The sequence below is a fragment of the Anarrhichthys ocellatus genome, unplaced genomic scaffold (assembly GCF_004355925.1).
Source record: "Anarrhichthys ocellatus isolate YVR2014 unplaced genomic scaffold, GSC_Weel_1.0 scaffold38, whole genome shotgun sequence".
NCBI classification, from domain to species: domain Eukaryota; kingdom Metazoa; phylum Chordata; class Actinopteri; order Perciformes; family Anarhichadidae; genus Anarrhichthys; species Anarrhichthys ocellatus.
Window position 1 is genome coordinate 3,642,981 of NW_022280068.1, and position 21,802 is coordinate 3,664,782.

At 41.4% G+C, this 21,802-nt stretch overlaps 3 protein-coding genes across 4 annotated transcripts in view; 1 reads left to right on the plus strand and 2 right to left on the minus strand.

Moving 5' to 3' along the window:
- Positions 1-807, minus strand: part of cunh17orf67 (chromosome unknown C17orf67 homolog) — a 4,216-nt gene extending 3,409 nt beyond the window's left edge. Inside the window, exon 1 of the mRNA XM_031867198.1 lies at positions 702-807. Within this exon, the coding sequence (XP_031723058.1) occupies positions 702-756 (55 nt within the window). The 5' untranslated portion in view covers positions 757-807. The remainder of the gene's footprint in view (positions 1-701) is intronic.
- Positions 808-3,140: 2,333 nt separating this feature from the next.
- On the plus strand, positions 3,141-14,289 carry dgke (diacylglycerol kinase, epsilon). The gene is made up of 11 exons (XM_031867060.1): positions 3,141-3,847; positions 4,291-4,450; positions 4,531-4,650; positions 4,773-4,916; positions 5,052-5,209; positions 5,679-5,727; positions 5,847-5,960; positions 6,138-6,209; positions 6,421-6,548; positions 7,130-7,241; positions 8,281-14,289. The coding sequence occupies exons 1-11, from the start codon at positions 3,396-3,398 to the stop codon at positions 8,500-8,502; spliced, it is 1,731 nt and encodes a 576-aa protein (XP_031722920.1). The 5' UTR covers positions 3,141-3,395; the 3' UTR covers positions 8,503-14,289.
- On the minus strand, positions 9,085-18,726 carry trim25 (tripartite motif containing 25). Of its 2 annotated transcripts, none has more exons than XM_031867061.1 (10): positions 18,482-18,726; positions 18,292-18,337; positions 17,344-17,959; positions 16,448-16,543; positions 16,045-16,278; positions 15,098-15,266; positions 14,977-15,003; positions 14,769-14,825; positions 14,241-14,444; positions 9,085-12,625 (listed from the first exon to the last, which is right to left on the minus strand). In XM_031867061.1, the coding sequence occupies exons 1-10, from the start codon at positions 18,567-18,569 to the stop codon at positions 12,549-12,551; spliced, it is 1,614 nt and encodes a 537-aa protein (XP_031722921.1). In that variant the 5' UTR covers positions 18,570-18,726; the 3' UTR covers positions 9,085-12,548. The 2 variants fall into 2 exon arrangements, 1 of the variants encoding a protein (XP_031722921.1); XR_004213442.1 differs by having other exon boundaries at positions 12,539-12,625; positions 13,425-14,444.
- Between the last annotated feature and the right edge of the window lie 3,076 nt (positions 18,727-21,802).

Genomic DNA, 21,802 nt, shown 5'->3' on the forward strand with positions numbered 1-21,802 from the left:
ACACACACACACACACACACACACACACACACACACACACACACACATGCTGGCCTCTGCGTGGGCTCTCTGTCTCCCTCTCTCTAACCCAGGCCTGTTTTGGGAGGGACGGTGTTTGGTGGAAGGCAACAGAGTGCCCATTCATCCTCCTCGCTCCCCAGGGAGTCAGGCCCATGCATCACGTGACCCCAGCAGGCAGCCAGGCTGGCTCTCTCTTCCTCTCCTGCCAGAGGGAGCTGCTGTGAATCAACCCAGCTCTGTCAACACGAGGCCAGAGCTGCTGCTGTTGCCTGGGCCCTCAAAGCAACGTGGCAACACACTCTCACACATTCTCCAGTTCTCTCGTTAAGAGAGACAGATTTTTGGTTTTCGGAAAAATCATCAATTGTGAAGATTTGTGCGATTTAACTTTTTGTTTTCAAAGCAGGAAAGCCCGCTGAAGGGTTAGATCAGTTGTACTGGAAATGCACTTGATGCAGCATCTCAATATGGTCATGCAACAAAAGCAAGATGCACTAAATTCAGACTCTCCTAAATGACATCCTCATTATTCTGTTTCTGTCTTTTCTTAACTGGCCTAAATCTGCCCTACTGATTGTTGTAAATTCACTCCGCAGGACAAAATGTTCTTTTGACCGAAATTTCAACCCATAATTCATTGAGACTGGCTTCATGCTCTCAGGTAAATCTGAGTTTCTTACCTGTGTAGATGGTCAGCAGGACCAGGCAGAGCAAAAACACCACCAGCTTCTTCATCTTCTTCACCTTTTTCCTGTCTGAGGCTTCTCTGCTCTGAGGTCCTGACCAGAGTCCAGGGGGGGTGAAGGGGGAAATTCTCCTCCTCCTCCTGCACGTCACCCACAAACTGTCACATACGGGCTCATGTTACTGAGGCCATGTTTCAAATAAACCACGATCAGTGATGATACATTTACTCACATGGAAATATGAATCATATTAGCTCTAAAGCTGCAAAATGACTATGCAGGAACAATTGAAAGCACCTATGGTCTATTGAGGCAAATGGGAAGCTGTCCACTAGATGGCGGTGCAAACACAGTCATGTAGAGATGAGAGGCGCTTTTAAGGCTGTTCAAACCATTTCAGTAAGTGATGAGCTTCGTGTAAACGGTCGTGTATTTTACAGATTCAGGGCGATTCCCCTGTTTCAGCAGGTAAATGTTTAGGTTATCTAATTTTTGAGAATATTCATCTACCAAGACGGGTTCTATTATTAGTGACCATGTGTTGGGGGCCCTGTCATGTAGTTTTAAGAGCTCATGTATATGTATGATGAAGTTGTGTTCAATCATATTACCACAAATATATAACACAAATTAAGCATTATTTTAGCACAGGCCTACTGGTTGCTCTTGGATTCGTGTGAACTTGGATGCAACAAGGTAAAACAGTGAACAACACCTAGCCTATGTCATGTATCAGCCCATCAATTTCCTTTGTTTATCTTACATCATGATTGTTTTATTGTGTTATTATTTTTCCTTTGCTGTCACAATGACATTATTTCTGAACAAGGACCATAAAGGTTTTACATAATCTAATTATAAATTCACTTGTTACTGTGTTTAAACACTTACCTGCCTAAGTATCACCCTAGATTGTTTTTTATTTATTATTTCTAATTCATGTATTCCTATAATGGATTGGAGCCCTGCCATTGATATGCGAAGGAAAACGTCATTGTGCGTCACTGTTTCCGTTTCCGCTTCTTGCTGCCCTCCCCCCTCCAGTGGCGTGCGCACTTTAGTGATAATGTTGCTTTGGTTAATTCCTGGTGCATAGGAAAGCTTTTATTCCCTCAATATGATTATCTAACACGCCATTGCCATTGCACAATGCAGCGCAGAGCGCATGCGTGCTGTGGAGCAGCAGTATGCACATCAGGGAGCTCAGAATCAGAGATGATATAAAAGGTGAGAGGTAACATGTCTTCTTTTCCTTGTTCGCTTAAATATCAAACGGGAAATAATGGAGATATTTCACATTTGGTCCTGTCTTTTTTTCTTTAGAGTAAAGTATTTCTTCAAAAAAATAATACTTTTGTTCTACCACCTCTGTGCCTGGTATCATTCATTAACACATACACACTTATCTGCTAATCATTTGTCCTCAACTGCAATGGCCATGTTAATTAAATGTCTTTGAAAAGGTATAAGTGCACTTGGCCATTGTACCACTGGTGTTGAGAGTAGCATAGCTTACATTAACTAAAGCACAGTTTTGACATATTTGAAGCCTAATTTACTAATGTATTTCCATTTAGTACTATTCATCTTCTGCTCCACTACATCACAGAAGGATACAGTGTAGCCTACTGTTTACTCCACTATTTTGCATGATGATAAGCTAATAAAATACAATACAAAAGCAGTATCTACTTGGGGCCACAGACGCTTGTACATTTTAACAGTTGTATGAGAGGGCCAAATAGGTCAAATTATCCAATACTTCACTAAAATAGATTACAAATGTCACCAAAACAAAAGAAAACAGATTTGTGGGGCAGAACTTTGTTTTCCCTCTCCTATTAATCATCTCATCATCTATCTTGTGACCTGTTGGAAGGGCCTGACCCCTAGGTTGAAAACTACTGGACGAAACTAAAATTAGCTCCAACAAAAAATAAATGCTGCTTGATGCATCAGTTTAAAAAAATTAATAATAATGTCATGTACAACCAGTCACAGGGGCATTCTTCTGCAGAATGAGGAAACTAATTTTGTACTTTGTGAATTTTGAATGCAGGGTATTTCACTTGTAGTGAAGCATTATTTTCATTGTTCTATTTGTACTTTTACTCAAGAAAAGGATTTGAATACTTCTTCCACCCCTGACAAGGACCATTCTGCAAAACCCAGCCCACATGTGATACTTATGGAAGCCTACATTTGATTCCTAATACTGTACCCCTATAATGCTACTTAAACAATTGACTGCAGGACTTTAACCTGCAGTGGAGTATTTGCTAATTTTATATTGCTAATCCTTGTACTTGAGTAAAATTAGCTGAATACTTCTTCCACCACTGGTTGTACACTGTAGCGTAGCGTACTGTACTGCACGCAGTTGTACGTATTTGCGTTTCCTCTGTGTGTGAACTGAACTATCTTGACATTTTATCATCTCTGATGAAGCTACGGTAGCGCGGTAGCTCATTGGTTCGACGTCACATCGCTGTCTTCTTGTTTATAGCTAGTTATACATAAAATGAATGTTCAGATTAAAGCTGGTGTTTGTACCAGTTAAACATTGGTGTCGGTGAGCATGCGTGTCGCGGGGAAAATGTGGCGTGCGTCCCGTGCACAGTCTCTCTGACATCGCTCCTCTCTTCACAGCTTTCCGCTCAATAGCATCATCGCTAACGTCCAGCAGCGATGCACAAGGAAGAGGATGAGGTGCAGGACGACTGCGGTTCCCGGGAGGAGTGGACGCTCCTGTTCTGGACCTCTCTGGCCGTCATCGTCCCGGTCATCGTCACGATGTGGTGCAGCGCCCAGCGCTCGAAGCGGAAAACGCACATGAAGGATTTCTTTCGCAAGAGCAAGCACGGCTGGCACTACACAGACCTGTTCACCAAGCCCACCTACTGCTGCGTCTGTTCCCAGCACATCCTCCACGGGGCTTTCTGCGACTGCTGCGGCGTGTGCGCCGACGAGCAGTGCCTGCGCCGGGCCGACCGGAGCCTAACGTGCAAGGAGATCATGGCCCCTTGTAGCCCGGGCGGAGCCATGGAGCACCGCTGGGTCCGCGGAAACGTTCCCCTCGCCAGCTACTGTGCAGTGTGTAAACAGCAGTGCGGGACCCAGCCGAAGCTCTGCGACTTCAGGTAGCGTACGGGTGATGCTACAGGTGCAGCCGCATGTGTAGGAGGCCCACTTTAGTGTGTGTGCTCGACATCTGCAACTGTGTGCGTAAAAGAGGTGCTTTTTGCCTTTTACACCCGAAGAGCCCCGAGGCACAATAGTGAGGTGCAACCACATTACATTTTAATCTGTCTTTCATTTTCTCTAATGGACTCTCTGGGATAGCAGCAGGGCACAAACTGGCTTAATCTCATATTGTCAGATAAATGACTCTGCTAATCCTAATAATGACTGGCAGTTTCTCAGGTCAGAGGTCAGCGTCAGAGACAGACCAGCACCCCTGCAGCTAGTAGAGGTTCAGGGTCTTGCTTCTTTCAGCAGGAATTGCTTTTGTGTATTTTCTTGCTTTTCATAGTGTGTGTGTGTGTGTGTGTGTGTGTGTGTGTGTGTGTCCCTCTGCCTTCAGGTGTGTGTGGTGTCAGACCACAGTGCACGACGACTGCATGGACAGCCTGATGGCTGCAGACCAGTGTGAGCTGGGCGAGTTCCGCAACCTCATCATCCCTCCTCACTACCTCTACCGCGTCAACAAGCTCCGCCGCAGGCACCCCGACGAGTACAGCAAGGTGCCTCAGTGTGCTCATGCTGTGGGTTTTATTTGGTGTGCCTGAGGTGTTTTTTAAGCGGTGTCTGTGTGTTTCTGTAGCTGGCTTCGTCCTGTGGCAGTGGCTGGACTCCAGTGTTGGTCTTGGCTAACACACGTAGCGGTAACAACATGGGGGAGGCTCTGCTGGGAGAATTTCGCACCATTCTGAATCCTGTGCAGGTCAGGATGGAGCTTCTCCTACGTTGTCTTTAATCTGATCAAATCATCCTTTAACTTTCCCTTTAGTTGTCAACTTAGTCAGCATTCAAATTTCTGCTCAAAACATGTCTTTTCTCCTCCAGGTGTTTGACCTGTCTGAGCTGACTCCCCCCAAAGCCCTCCAGCTGTGCAGCCTGCTGCCTCCCGGCAGTGTCCAGGTGCTGGTGTGTGGGGGCGACGGCACCGTGGGCTGGGTGCTGGACGCCATCGATACTATGAAGCTGAAGGTCAGAGCGGATTGTCTCTGAGCTATGAGAAGGATTTTTATTACAATGTGGTATTTTCTTTATCCCCCTGCGTACCACCACTCCTCTGTGCCTTGTTACCAACATACCCGCTGCTCTCGTATTGTCCTGTTTCAGGGCCAAGACCAGTTCATGCCGAGGGTGACCATCCTGCCCCTGGGGACAGGAAATGACCTTTCCAACACTTTAGGCTGGGGTGCCGGGTACGCTGGAGAGATCCCCGTGGAACAGGTTCTCCGTAACATCCTTGATGCCGAGGTGGTCAAAATGGACAGGTGGGGCAGTAATACAAGTTGCAGTCTTTGCTTTGGGAATAACAGTATGATATCAGCTCAGCAGCTTATGAATTGTACTGTTTGATTTGTCTTACAAAGTACACGTTCCTCAGTTTAGAAGCTGTGGAAGATTTTGTCAACAGCTTAATAAGAAGAGTAAAGGTCTCAAAAAGTCTAAATTGATGTTAGAACTTCATCTAGTTTGTGTTCATTTTAACGCTGTGGTCGTACCTTCTCCATTTCTTTCTGTTAATTTGAGTTGTTTTTTTTAAGAACTCGTGACAAGTTCAACAATTAAAACTTGTATTTTAGAAGCTTGATCCAGTATTTTTAGACTCAATATATTTTAATTTCTTTAAGGCAACAAAGTGCTCAAGTAAATGGATCAGTATTTCATCTCCATTTCTAAAATCCTTGCTATCACCCTGTTTGAGTTTCTTTTGTTCCTTTTCATTTCCTACATTTTCAGATGGAAAGTGCAGGTGGCTTCAAAAGGCCTCTACTTTCGTAAACCAAAGGTGAGTTGGACCTCTTGTTTTGAATTCTTATCATCAATGTTCAGTCTTGTCTTTACTTGCAGATATGTTGTGACTCAGTCAGCCGTACATGTAACACACATACTGCACGTCCTCTTCAGGTTCTGTCCATGAACAACTACTTCTCTGTGGGACCTGATGCTCTGATGGCGCTCAACTTCCACACGCACCGTGAGAAAACGCCCTCCTTCTTCTCCAGCCGCATCATCAACAAGGTTCGGTTATTCTCTTCATTTGAAGACATAAATCATGTGCAAATGTTAACTGAACTTGAATAATCATAGTGAAGCAAGGCTTTATCACTGAATATGCCGGCTTTTTTATCGTCAGAAACATCAGAGAAACAAAGTGCTTTACGTTGATGCCTACTTTTCTGTTTATTTCCCCCACAGACTGTATATTTCCTGTATGGCACCAAAGATTGTTTAGTGCAGGAATGTAAGGATCTGGATAAGAGGATTGAGGTACAGTAGCCTTGTGCATGTGTTGATGCTTCATGTCACTTCTGTTTTCACCTGTGTGGTTCATAGAGTGAAACGGTATCGGACAGCAATTTCCTTATTTCTGATATTCATGGCTGAAAATCACTGACTTATGACACCATAAATTAAGTTTGACCTGCTTGCTTAAACATGGCTATATATACATACATGTATGTGTGTGTTCCTACCACAGTTGGAGTTGGATGGGGAGAGGGTGGCGCTGCCCAGCCTGGAGGGCATCATAGTTTGTAACATTGGCTATTGGGGTGGCGGCTGCAGACTCTGGGAGGGTATGGGGGATGAACCCTACCCGCCCACACGGTAAGACCTGCACTGGCAAACAGGACAGTGAGAGATAACAATTACAAATTTATTTTTATTGACCATGTCAACTCGTGCGATACACGCATCATGAAGACTGAAATCCCTAATATTGCACTCAGGGTTTTCTTTTGTTCATTGAAAGAGAGTTTCAGTAGAAAATTGCACTTTAAAATGTAAATTGAATTATTTTTTTATTGGTGCCTTTTGTGTTCAGTTCAATTTGTTCAATAAAAGAACAGTAAATAATTTAAATCTTTTAATTCAACAAGCAATTAGTTGTATTTCTGAGGCAAACTGAAAGCAGCAGAAAGTCAGAGGCGAGTACATCTTCAATATCTGTTTAATATCTCTTAATTCATCGCAGTTATTCGAGATATTCAACAAAGTTATCGCACATTTTCCTCATATTGTTCAGCCCTACTGCGAGCATCAATTAATGCGTCGCGGATCATCAGGAGTGAGAATAATGAATTCCTCGCTATTCATGTTATGGTATTCTTACTCAAGTGTGTATACCAGTACCCCGGGTTACCATGCCAAGTAATAGCGAACAGCAGTGATGTTTCCCGTCCCTGCAGGCTGGATGATGGTCTGCTGGAGGTGGTGGGTGTGTTTGGCTCCTTCCACTGTGCTCAGATCCAGGTCAAAATGGCCAATCCTGTACGGCTGGGACAGGCCCACACTGTCAGGGTGAGGCAATGACACACACACACACACACACACCTCTTACTGTTGGCCTCAATAAGTGGAGAAACACAATGAAATTAGTTTTCACTGCCCTTTGCTTCGTCACAGCACTTGATAATCTGATTTTAAACTAATCCGATCAAGCGTATGCTACTCGGCTCCTGCATGTGCTCATATCCTTTCTTGTTGAGTGGGACTGTGACAACCACAGGAAGCACAACAAGGAAATCATTTTAATACTTTTTGAATACTTTACATAGTTACTGGATGTATACGGTTTTTGAAAACAACGATTTTAACCAAGGGTGAAGGTTTGATGTGGGGGAGCACAACGTCAAGGTTAAAAAAGGAAACAAATAAACTTTGTACGTGTCATTACTTGCATTTGTTGGCATTTTTATCAGATTAGCAAATAACACGGAATGATGAAATTAATATTTAAGCCTTACATTAAAATTGGCTGTCAAAAAAATGCTGTGTTGAACTTCTTCTTTGTTACTAATGGCATAAATCTACTGGAAATAATATTGGATTTAGTTTCACTGATAGAGATTTGACAACAATTGATCATCTTGAAAAAAAATGAATTATTGTATCAAGAGCACCTGTCCTTAACTGCCTTGCCTTTATGTGATGTTCAATTTTAGAGAACATACAATAACATGTACATTACAACAGAATTTAAGTGGTTCTAAAAAAATTGCAGAGGACGATGCATTTTGCATCATGGTCTGTAGCCTGAGGAGCAACTCAGGGCAGCAAAACCAAACTAAGAAGAAGCTTACGTTGACTTTCGCCTTGCTGCAAACCATTCCCTCAATTTTAGACTGTAAAGTTATTTCAAATATTAAATGAGGAGATGCAGTCCGGTGGATAACGGCAACATGTAGAGGAAGGTAAAATGTGTAGCAACAGAGTTGTAACCTTCTGTCACCAAATTAAAATATAGAACAGAAATAACAGTGAGTACCAGATGATGGTAAGCGGCATTAATACAGTTTATCTCATATTCAAGTGTCGGGGGTTATCTTTCCTTCTCTAGCTGGTTCTCAAGAGCTCCAAGATGCCCATGCAGGTGGACGGGGAGCCGTGGGCCCAGGGTCCCTGCACCATCACTATCACCCATAAGACCCAGGCCCTCATGCTGTACCACAGTGCCGAGCAGACGGACGATGACGACGACGAATCCAGCGCCTCTGAGACAGAGAGCCCCACCCCTCACGACTCACCCAGGCCCCCGGGGCCGGCCTCCGCCCGTGCATGACCCGCCCCAGACGTGTCATGGGATCTGAAGCTCCTCTTATTTAAATCTCTGTCTTATTTTCTGCAGCCCAGTTTCTATTAATCACTCCGCTGCAGTGGCACTTCGTCTTCATCCTCTAAGATCTTTGAACACACTTTATCCTCCAGTCACATTGATACGAATAGGCGTTATCATTTTCCTGTTCGGGTTACACACATTTCATATGTTTTCAGAGAGCTCACTGGGGTGAAATGGGAGAGTTTGGAAATGGGCTGGTGGGATTTGGTTCTTTTTAAATATTCTAACCCAGAGCTCAGGCAGTCGTCCGTCCCCCACCCCCCCACAGGTGAGACAGCCAGGAGGAGGTGAATGTTTGTGAGAAAGATTGCCGTTTACTGGCACTGATCCCTTGTGCCATAGTCAACTATAAAACTGTATTTATTCTACTGTATTTACGATTGAATGCCCAGTGTAGCCCTGCAGGTATCTGTGAGACATTCAAACCAAACCCACACAAAGCCATGTCTAAATCAACAGCAAGTGATGAAGCATTAATACAGTGAAGGGGAGGTTTCGCTAAAGATGCATCCATAGCTTTATTGCTTTTTTTTTTTTTTTTTTTTTTTTTTTTTAACTCCAGAAAGAGCAAAAACATTTTGTGTGAAATGTTAAACTGCTCAGATTATCTGTTAAATTCCCCCTTCAGGCTCCAAATCACCGTGATTTTGGTTTTAAAGTGTCTCCTGCATTTGCAAGATAAGGCTTTGAAATGTGTGTGAAAGCCAAAAGGTCTCTGAATCTGATGGAGCAAGGGCTCTGTTACAACGGCAGTGTGTTGTTAATCACTGGACGTGTTGGTTTGCTTACTTCATGGTGCCGTCTTAAGTAGCTCACCAAACTGCTAGATTGTACGACGATACAGTCTTGAAACTATATATTTCCTGTAAAAGCTACAGGAAACAGCCTGACTTTATTTTGAAAGTACTGCCAATTAACTTTTGCCTACTTGTAAAACCTTTTGTTTTTTCCTTTTCTTTACATTTTTCTTCCTGTTTACATATTTTGTGTTGCACTGTTTTGGCACTTATACTGATAAATACCTTACACTGCGTAGGATGTAGGCTTTATACATGGAACCGTAATGCCGACACTTGATGTTGCTGCCAATAGTGATAACTGCTGATGAGATTAAGCTGTCCCGTGTTGTTGTTTTACGTTATTCACGTTATCCTCTTGCACTTCATAATTTGTGGTTTAACAAATAGTCACCACAAGGTGGCAGACTAAAGACAGTATTATCTGTAGCTTGTCTCCTTAACTGCTACAGTTTAACACTGAATACCATCAGTTACTTGCATGTACTTCTCTGTGTAGTGTTCAGTTGAGTTGCATCTTCCTTGTTCTCTACCTAATGTGTGCAAGAGGTCATTTGTGTTTGTCAGTCGAAAACTTGTAGGGAAGTTAATGTTACCACTTGAGGTGGTCCTGTTTATTGCAGAATGGTTGCCTGTTGCTCACAGCCATATCAGAAAAGCCTGTCGTATGTTAGTTTATGCTTTCTTATAAACCTGGAGCCAACATGCTGCACATAAGGCTGAACAGGGATCAGTTCTTAGCCCAGGATGCCTATGCTTTTGGAATATGTACCTCTTTGGTAGATAACCAAGCCTTGTGGTTTCGTCACCCTCCATTTGTTTGGTGAATGTCTTCTTGCTCAAGGACACCTGTTTGATCATTTACCTTATCATCATGTTTACCAGAGTTGTGTTGCACTGAAATAGCTTAAATGTAACTGGGCTTTACTGTCAGGTTTCTCAGCCACGCTAGCAGCATGGCTCTAGTTCAAGACACTGTTTTTAGAGTGAAATACCTCGATAACCGTTTAATGAATTGTCCGGCAATTTGGTAAAAATATTGACGGACGCCTGAATAATGAATCCTAATGATTTTGTTGATGCTGAGTATTTGGTTAGCACCACAGTTGGTGACTATCGGCAACTTAAAATGAGTCAGCGAGAGGATAAGTAGGAGAGACTAACCTGCGGACGCGCTGGTTGTAAATGATTCGCGGATCCAGTGGCTGAGTTTGTATTTTTATTTTTCACAGTTTAGTGTTTTAATAAAGTCAAAACCCACAAACGACAAACAAACTTTGTGTTCAAACTTGCCTTCTCCTTGTTGTACAAGGGTGATCGACAGCGTCCAGTAATGATAATAGTAGTGAAAATAGTTTATAGCGGTCAACAACAAATAAGACTCCCTCTCTCAACCCCTCTCCTTCCATTCATCCAACTAAACTACATATCCTCATTGTTATCCCCAACACCATGTGACTCAACTACCGGAAGTGACAAAAAAGGGTGTACAAAATGACACAGGCCATACCTGGCTCCTACAACCACCAATGGATCACATTTGTGCTAGTCAAATACTGTAGTACTTGACGTGATACTCGATGTAAATTACTGACCGGATTTCTCTCAACCTCAGCTGTAGTTTGAGACAAATGCTAACATGCTAAATATTAGCACAATACATCCTTACTGTACATATGACAGCACATGCTAGCCTCCAGCTCAAGTCAGAGTGGGACCTAAATACAGGTGTTGGTTGCAGCTTAAGGCTTCACTCATAAATATTTTTATATTAACAATGAATAGAATTACTATGTGTAATGTAAAACCTCCACATCTGAGATGGTTTGCTCAAATCTTTACTTGCGTTATTTTTTTCCCACCTGCATTCTGTGAAGAAGGCAATGAGTGCTAGCCCATCACAGGCAGAGTAGGGCGAGTTTTCGCAGAATACGGGTCGATCAACATTTCCAGAAAAGTCTTGCACAGTTGTTGCTCGTATGCCATTGGTTAAACTACCGCGTGCCAAGTGTGTCTAAGATTGCGGACCCCTGCTATAGACCAAAACAGCTACAAAGAGAGTGAATATTGTACTTATAGTTGTTAGGTTGCCAGAAACATGACTTCAAATGAATGCTTATATTGCTCTGCTGGATGATAAGTAGGCTTTTGTTTGGTAATATATTTGGAATAGCAACTTTGTAAAGCCATAATATCCAAGTGGGATGTCGCTTGTTGTGGAGTTATGCCCCTAACTGGCTGAAGCAAAAACCTGATTATTCAGCTTTGATCTGATGAGAGTTGACAACGTAGAGCTGAGCCTGATGAGGTGTTCGCAGAAGTCTGCTAGCGTGGCTAAAGACCTTTACTTGTTTTCTTGTTGAGGGTGGAGCAACATGACCGTGATGTTATTGGTTGTTTTGAATGTTTCCCTTTCAATCCTGTTAGTTTATTTGTTAAATCTTGGCAGATACAGAACTGTATTTATATACTCAGTTTCTCAAGGCAAATTTCACTGTGTACCAAAATGCTTTGATTATTAGTTGATGTATATATTTGAATATGCTTACTTTTTTTGCAGTCAAATATCTATAGAGATAAGAGAACCCTAAAAGTTGATAGGAATGTGCAGAAGCATAATACATTTGACTTTGACCACGATATGGTCCTTATGTGGCCTCTGCTAAACAGGAACGAGAATACAAAGTAAGAGAGAATAAGCTTTTATTGGTAAGTCATGTAAATCATAGCAGTTTACAAAAATAAAGAGGGTTTGGTGAAATTGTTATTACAGGTGACAAAAACAGATTTTGATTGAACTGAATGTATTGAAGCGATCTTTTGAATTTGAAGACATTCCCATAAATATTTTCATAAATAAGCATCATGTCTCTGTGCTTTAATTGTGATATTATACATTTCTTGAAGAATTTGAGGGGGGAAACTGCTCCCATGATCCCGAGTCAGAGATCACAGCAGCCAAACGGTAATAATGACATCATTATATTGTTAATCATTTACCAATTTAACAAATGCTGATCTCAAATTGCTTGGAAATGTTTATTTTAAAGCAACTGCATATCCAGTGACTATTGTATAAAGTAATGCAAAATAAGCGCCAAAGGCTGGCTTTATATATATATGTGTATGATTTTTAAGATATATAGTAGTGCCAGTTATTTTTATTAGGCTATGGATGGTGTCTAGTTGGTTTTATCTTCTGGGGTTGTAGAAGTGATAGGAGTTTGGCACATTTCCTCCTGGAGCATTGTGGGGCCTTTTGTCTTGTTCTGAAAGGAAAATATACAAAAAGGTTTCTTTTGTAGTTCCCCCATATTATGAGAATTGTGTCACTTGCCAAACTGATACTTGAATTGAATTCTTTCAAGCTAAAGTACAACAGTGTGTGTGTGGGAACTCTTGAACTTGTCGTTTTTAACCTAAAATAAATGTTTTCTGTAGTTGCTGTGAATGCTACAATTCCAAATGCAACTCGTAATTCAGGTTGTGCAAGTCTATAAAAGAGTTATAAGCTGCTGTATTTATTTATTTAAAAAAAATTCCCTGAGAAGCTTGTCACTGCTGACTCTACTGTACTGACACGTGGAAATTACTTGCTGGGCCGTCACAAGGGGGAGGGACATTGACATGCATGCACATGAATCACAGTCACATGCAATATTCCAGTTTTACTTCACGCAGGTCCGGTTCTTAAGCATTGCACCCTCAGTCTGTCAATTTAATATTTTGCACCCTCAGTTGAAACTTTAATAATAGATGCCAAGTGTAAGGTGGTAGTTCTTAGCAGCACCATCTATTTTAGTTCATGTATGTACATCAGCGCAATGTGCTAAAGGGCTAGGTGGAGGTTGATATTGATCAGTGGGTGAGGTGGTTATTAAATACACTCTCAGCCGGTCGCATCACTGGTCTCATAGCTCTGAAACAGTTAAGTGTGATAATGACGGCTCTGCAGACTTCATTAGAATTGAAAAACAAGCGCAGATGAAATGTTATACAAGCAATGGGCTTGACTTTGTGGTACGATACACTTCATGCAATCGTGCCAAAACACAAAGGTAAACTCACCAAGGCCACGAGGTACTCAGCAGTGTGTGCGCTGGTAGTTCCGTTAGCTGTTGGCGTTTTAGCGGTTAGCCAGACACCGTCCAAAACAGTAGCAGTGTGCAAACTGTTTCCGCCTCAATGTGTCTCTGGCTGTAGACTAGTGGCTGGGGGCCGGACATGCCCTGAGCTGTGTTATCACTTGGAGCCTCAATCAATTAATCCTAATTCAAGACGGTTCTCTACTGGGCAAGATAAACTGATGTAACACACTGGTCTACATGTTCACTGGGCCACCACCTTCATAGTAAATACTGATGACTGATGCCTTTTAGAAAACAACGCCCAATTCCAACACTTGTGAAAGCATATCAGGGGAGGCAGTGAGATGCTTTTCACCCCGCCTTTAAGTGTGGTCATTATATGTTTGTATTTTTATTCTGTTGTCTTTTCTTATTGTTTTGTTGTAGTCTTCGATCAATCTGTGGCACAATCATTTCCTTTAGGATTGATAGCGTTCTTTTTTTATCTTATCGTATCTTAGGACCTGGTTCATTACAAGCATACTGGACACTTTAATAAGTGTGCTACATTAACTGACATTAGAAACTTGACTTAAGAGCATGCTTAAAGGGTAGCTATTATTACCTGACTAATTCATACCATCATGGTTTAGCATGTATTATTGAAATGATTCTGATGGCATATGTTTTAAGAAGAGAAGTGATACAATCTCAGTGTCCCAGGATTACATATCTATCCGTCTGTTAGTCGTTTTGTATCATACTATTGAGATCAATATAATAATTTGATAGTGTGTGTGAGTGTTGTATAACTTACTTGTGTTTTGTCCTGGCATAAATAGGGGACCCTGATAAGAGCCTGGTGGCTGGCCCTGCACATACTGAGGTGGATTCCAGCCTGCTTGTGACCCCATAAAAGAATACATTTGTCCAGGAACTGGCTGGAATAATGGATTGATGAGTGGACGACCTGGACTGTGCGACCTGGGCTGCCTTTTCGGCTTTGGAGGCTTGATTACTTCTGAAACAGAGAAAGTGAAAGCAGACGATAGTGTTACAAAATGCTCGTCAAATTGTTTTACTTTATTTATTTGTTTTTCAGCCCTATCAAAGCACATATGTGCAAGAAATACCTTCATACATCTCTCAAAACGTAGGTAAGCACACTACATTCATATATTGACGTAAAAATACAGATTTATCATTGTTTTCTGTGACTTAAAGGCTGTGCAGTACTGTGTGTAAATGTTTATCATACACGCGGGCAGATATTTTATGATAAGCACATGTTGACTACAGTAGATACTACTGTATTTAGATAAAACCTTCATAGATATTAATATACCAGATTCAGTTTGAGATCCAGTACTTGCAGGTGCTGAGACAGGAACTGCTTTTTTATCTGTGAATGTTAAATGGACTACAATTAGAACATCTCAGGAACACAAGGCAAATCATTTTATATTTCCAGTAGCCCACCACCACAACAACGAAGCGTTAATAAAGTCAACACTTTCATTTAATCTCCAGTATCTCTCACGACACAAACTCACCAGATGCAACGATCTCAGTCTTAAGTACTGCAACACAATTGGACAAGATTGGCTTCATTATAATTTCATAATACATTTCCAAACGTAAAATCTCCCACTAACAATGTAGCTGCACATTCACCTGGTTTAAGTATGAGTAGTCTGGCCTCAACAGGCTGTTTAAGGATCTCTGTCAGATGCTCCTTCAGGAGAGCCGAAAAGGCCTGTGTTGCCGTCACCTTCTTGGAGTCCAGGGTGATTTGAGGGGCAGAAGGGTCTTCAAACTTTGTAGCTTTGAAGTCAGTTGAACCCTGTAAGGAAAAAATACTGATTAATGGGATGTGTCTGCAAGACATGGCTTAAATAGGTGCAGGGTGTAGCAGCATCTAATGTCTATCCTTGTTTCGATATTACCTCTGGGGCCAAAGTCAGAAATGTTCAAATTAGAGCTGCAATTGATGAGTATTTAGTTTATCCATTAATCAACATATCATTTTCTCAACAATTGTTAATTTCAGAAAATAGTAAAAAAAATACCGGTTATAACACTCAACAGCCCAGGCAGACATATTCAAATAGGTTTTTTTCAATTTAAAGTTCAAAAACAAAAGATATTTGAATCACAATCATATATCACTGAGAAAAGCATCAAATCCTCACAAGCTGGATCCAGCAATTATTCGTTTTTTTGCTTTAAAAATAGAAAAATGATTGACCAGTTAATATCAAAATAAAATCAATAGTTTCTTGTTAATTTTCTACAAATTGCTGCAACTCAAGTGTAAATTCAACACATTTGCTTTAATACAAATTGTGTTGGCTGCCACATCCACCCAAATGACATACAGGCCAATTCCTTCCTTCTTTCTCGCCTCAAACATGCTGTCCCAGGTATGGATGAAGAAGGGCCCTTTTGAAATAACATGAGAATATTTCAAGTGTATATGACATAAGACCAGTTTCCCATTTTAATTGTCATTTCTCTCTCTCTGCACAGTCTATTCTGTCTCATCTGGCTTTAGGCTGAACCTCAATTCCCCTCTCTTTTCCCTCCCCTACTTCATCTTCCTGTGACAATGTTCATCCCACCTGTAGAAAGGCCAAGGTTTGGGATTGATTCAGCAGGCTGTAGATTTGTTCTTTGGCTTTTGTCATTTTGACAGTATTGTCAGTCAACCTCTTCATGTGGTCCCGAAGATTTCTCTGGCAAATGTCCAGCTCGTGGTCCACGTCATGCTGGGCCTGACGTTCTTCTTGGTCCAACATATCCCGCATCTGCTGATACACAGCTGCCAATGTGGTCTTTCTTTTGGTTGCTGCATCCTAAAAAAAGGACCATGAGAGGAGCCATGAATAAATACATGAACATAAAGCCTAATTAAATGGACATTCTGACATGATGTAATTGCCATCTTTTCTTTGGTAAATGAATACCTAATTGATTTGTTTCCTGTTTTGGGGAAAAAACTAAAATATAATGGATAAGAATTACCTTCAGCTTGCTCTGCGTGTCATTTATTTGAAGCACAACAGTCTTAGTCTTCTCAATTTTCCCATCCAGCAAACCCAGCTTGGCTCTCAGGCCAAGCTACAAAGACAGATATGAAACATAGCTTCAGTACACAGAAAATTATGTTTATGTTCAGCTCACTTGCTTGCTACAGCCTCAATGGAGGGCCTAGAGCAAAATGCAAACAATCCTTTATATATTACATGGACACCATCTGGTTTATTCCTGCAGCTTACTCTTTAGACGGCAGCACCAAGGGTCACATGTTTTTATGATGCTAAAGTGCATTTATAAGCAACAGCCTACTGCAATAGTCTTGAATGCCTGAAACCTTAGTAATAGATGTCCCTCTGATTGTCCATTTCTAAGTTAACTTCTAAGTTTGTTTTAGAGAGTTTGATGGGAAGATTGATATCACTCCCATGTCTGTAACGTTACAGTAAGTGTAGCAGGAGCCAGTAGCTGACTTAGCTTCACAAAGACAGAAAACATGGAGAAACAGGCAGCCTAGCTCTGTCCAAAGGTAAAATAAATCTGCCTATCAGCACCTCCAGCGCTCACTAATTAAACGGTTATATCTTGTACATATGGACAGAGCCAGGCTAGCTGTTTCCCCCTATTTCTGGTCTTTATGCTAAGCTAAGCTATCCGGCTACTGGCTCCTACATATTTTGTGCAACGTAACAGTCATGAGAGAGATGTATCAATCTTCTTGTCTAACTCTGGGCAAGAGAGCGAACAAGCATATCTCTCAAAATATGCCTTTAAAAGGTGAGGACTGGCCAAAATGTCCTCACTTTCTACTTAGTCCTCCCTCTGAAGGTTGAAAACTCACAATTAGTCATCACAAAGACAGATGTACAAGTACACACACACACCTCTTTCAGGTTCCTCTGCTCCTCGAAGGATATGAAGGAGCAGCCTTTGTGCACCTGCTGGAGGCAGAGGCTGCAGATAGTACGGTTGTGTTTGCTGCAGAAAAGCTCCATCAGCTTGTGGTGGTCCGGGCAGATCCGCTCCGACAGGTCTCCGAGGGGCTGACTCAGCTGGTGGAGCCTATAGGTCGGGTTTTCCCGGTGAGGCCGCAGGTGCTTCTCGCAGAAAGAGGCCATGCAGGTGAGGCAGGTCTGAGACGCTTCTGCTTCCATACATGTATCACACCGTATGACCTCCTCTTTCTCGGCTTTGCTCTCCTCTGCTATCAGGCTGGCCTCGCTCTTGCTCGTCCTCAAGTTGAAGGTCTCCACGACGGTGCTGAGGACCGTGTTTTTCTTCAGCTCCGGTTTGGTGGCGAAGTGGGTCCGACACTGAGGACAGCTGTAGGAGTCCTTCCAGGTGGCGAGGAGGCAGTCCTGGCAGAAGTTGTGTCCGCAGGGGATGGTCACCGGACAGTCAAAGGGACTCAAACAGATGCTGCAGGTCAGCTCATCCTCCAGACTAATCAGAGAAAACGGACTCGCGTCCATTTCGGCCATGATGAAGCGTCGGGAGAGGCTGCGAGGGCAGAAACGAAACTTAACGCGTCAACTGCATGAAAACGAAAGTGAAGAGCTACTAGTTTCGAAAGGCAACATTTATTCTAAATGTTTGGCGTATTATGTTACCAATATAACATTTAATATTTTAACAAACTATAATAACAGTGTTAAATAACTCTGTTAGTGTAAAATGTGAATCTTAAAACGAGGTTTGGACATTCAGCGCGACGCCGAGTTCGGCAGTCAAGTTTACATTTACCTAGTATCTATTTACCTAGACACTCGGAAACAAATACATATATATATACAGTATATATACAGTATGTTAATCTCCGACAGTAGGTCTACCTTGACTCCTCAGGTGTACAGCTGTGACGTTGTGCTGCGGTCCTGTCTGTAAGTTAGACAGGTTAGACAGGTTAGACAGTAGACACTATTTTTTAATGGAGATTTTCCTCTATTTTTTGACCCCTCGTCTACACACAAACATAGTTTTAGCTCACTAACACGGACATTTTTTAAGACGCTCACTACTTACAACTGTGTCGACAACGGAGCGTTGGAAAAACTACTCTGTCATCGCCCCCAATTCGCGCATGCCCAGTGTTGCTTTGTGTAATTAGCATGTGCCAGAAACAACAGCAGAGATTGCTACTACCTCAAAACTGTCACCAAAAATGGTGAGTGCAAAGTATCAAGAGTCACAAATGGTAATGGCTAAGAATGAAGACCCCTTAGATACAGAGGGTTTCTAATTCTGGGACATCACCAGGTTTACCAGCCTAATAATGGTAAGTTTAAATCAATACAGTTGATTCTCAAGTTCTATGTCCCTGTGTCCGAATATGACCAAGTCTACATGAGCGTCCCAGGAGAGATGCTCATGCGGATGCTTCAGGCGGCTTCCGTTCCTCTCGTTGTGACAACTCTGATGACGGGTAAGCCACAGGAGTATTTCACACACTGGTAACTGTTACAACATGCTGTGTGTTTGGCAAGTTGAAGCTTATTAAACCTTCAAGGGAGTCCGTATAACACTTGATCAACACCAGCCACTGTGGACACCAGTCACAATGACATGATCAAAGTGGGTGAAACTTCCACTCTGGCTTTTGTACACACAGGATGTACTGGCTTCCTTTATGTGTATTACATAACATAGCTGGTTGACTCTGACTGTCACGGCAGTACAGTATGTAATAAGTATATTACCTGCTCCAAATTAGTCAAATCCTCCAACGCCACAACGTCTCTTTTAACTGCTACTCATACGACACACAGATATGCCTTGCTGTGAGACTTGATGACCCAAGAAGCCTGTAACTGCTTGAGTGAAGTCAACTGTTGGATGGCTGAACATTTTCTTCAACTCAATATCTTAAAATTAGAAATCATATAGTATACTCCCCCAAACCCCATGAGTCCCATTGAAAGCTTCCTTGGTCCCTTATCTGACAACATAAAGCCCACTGCCAGAAATTCCGAGTAAGTACTTTTTGATTGAAGCTTAACCACAAATCAAAAAACTTGATACGTCCTGCTTCCTTCAACTAGGAACCATATCCAAAATCAAACCTATCCTCTTACCCTTCGATGTGAAGTCATTCATGCGTTTATCCTCTCAAGACTTGACGACTCTAACTTCCTCCTCTCTGGCATCAAACAAAAGTCATTCTCTCGCCTTCAACTAGTTAAGAATGCGTTAGGCTTCTCACAGGTTTTAACAGACAACATCACATCCCCACAATTCTGGCTTCTCTCCACTGGCTCCCTGTTTGTTTTAGAATTGATTTTAAGATTTTACTGATCACTTTTAAAGCTATAGGTCTGGCCCCAAGCTATAGCAGAACACTGACCCCATGAGCCAGCTTGCAGCCTTAGATACTTGGAGGGGGCCCTTCTGACTGTTGCAAAGTCAAAGCTAAAAACTAAAGATAACTGTGCTTTTGCCATCAGGGCCCCTCGGCTTTGTATCGACCTACCTGAGGAGATAAATTCTTTCAGAATCAGTGATCTCTTTAAAATTGCCTCTTAAAACTGACTAGCTTTAAGGTGATGTCGTCATTTTACTGCTTTTATTCTTTGTAATGTTTCTATTGCTTTTATTGCATTTTCATATTGTATTGATTTGTCAAAATGTTTTATCCATTGTACTGTTTTATCTCAATTTTAAATTGTAGTTAATTTTGTCTTGCTTTTGTTTGACCTCACTGTTTCTGTTGTTATATTGGCTTGTATCTTGCTTTTGCTTTGTTTTGTCTGTCAAAGCACTTTATAATCTCTTTTTTTTTTTAAAGGTGCTGTTTAAATAGTCATTTTTATTTAATAGTATAGTTGCCCAGTAGAAGAATTTCAGTGCTGTTTCGTAGCATAGGTGGTGCTTATTTATTGATTGTCTGGTTACGGTTATGAGAATGTTCATAAAGTTTTAACATAGATCATTTTTCATTGGAATAATAACTCATTTGAAATCAACTATATGCTTTTAATAAAGCCACGTTTTACACTCAAGCAGGCACTAAGTATCTGAATAATACAGCATTTTACATACTGACACCAACATACTGTGTCTCAAACACTCGTAAACTGTTTGTTCTGAGATGTAACTGTGTTCCCCTCACTTTCCATTACATTACCCTTAATGTTACACTCATATACTGTGTGACCTCACTGACTCTCCAACCTGTAGTCCTCAGACCGTAACTTACATTGTCTTTTCCAGGTGTTTCTGGTCCAAGAGTTGACACTTCCAGAAAAAGTCGCTGTACGTGCAGCAGCATAGTTTGTCTTTACCATTCTTCTGTCTGTGACTTTAGATAAGAGAAATATTTTGACGTGTTAGAGGGAAAAGTTCAGATGTTATTAGTGAGCCAGCATGTAGGCTGCAATATTAGAGCTGATTAACAACTAAGTGTAATCCATTTATCAATATTAATCATTACAATCGTGTTTGACAAGTCACAGTGTCTGCTGTGAGCGGGCTATTCTTATACAAAGTAGTAGTGAGTTTGTTTGTGGTCACAAAGAGCCACAGTGCAGCTACTAAACCCACACAGGTGTTTTCGCCTGGTGGCTAATTAGACTGCTGCTCAAGTAGAGGGTGGCAGAGCAATGCTGAATCAAATAATGTGATGTCACCAAACTTCATGGACCAATAAGAATGATGAATGTGTACCGTCTCCCACATTAGCACAGTTGCAACAAAAGTCGTTTTATAATGAGTTTGTATTATGATTTAATCAGCTGAAAGGATTTTATTCTCATTAGTTGACAGGAAGTCAGTATCTGTGTATCAGACACAGTAGAGTGAGGGTGCCCTTTAAGAAGGATTATTGAGTTGGTATGTATGTTATTGTAATGATTTTACTTCATTAGTTTCATTTTATTTTTTTGATTTATAATGCAGTTGCCCAAATGATAGATGTACAATGTAATGCTTGATGTCACAGATCTAGTTACTGAATTGAATAGAAATTTTGAATTGATTTTATCGATCTATTAAATATAATTGAATTGAGCTGAACTAAATTGTACACACTTCATTTGAATTGTATTGATGAAACAGATGTACTGTAATTAAATTGAAAATGTATGTAAATTGAATTGATGTAATTGAATTGAACTAGATTTATTGGTAAATAAATATTAAAGAAACTGCAGTCATGTATTTTAATATGTTATAACATAATAGTAAAGTGTGTGAAATGTCAATCTTAAACTATTCTTTTACTGCAACTGCAGAATAAGGCACCCTGTGATCTAGGAGGCTAACCATGAACTGCAGTATCTACCCGTTCAAGTCCAGTCAGGGACCTTTTTTTCATCTCTGTCCCTCATTTCCTGCCCTCTCTCTACTGTC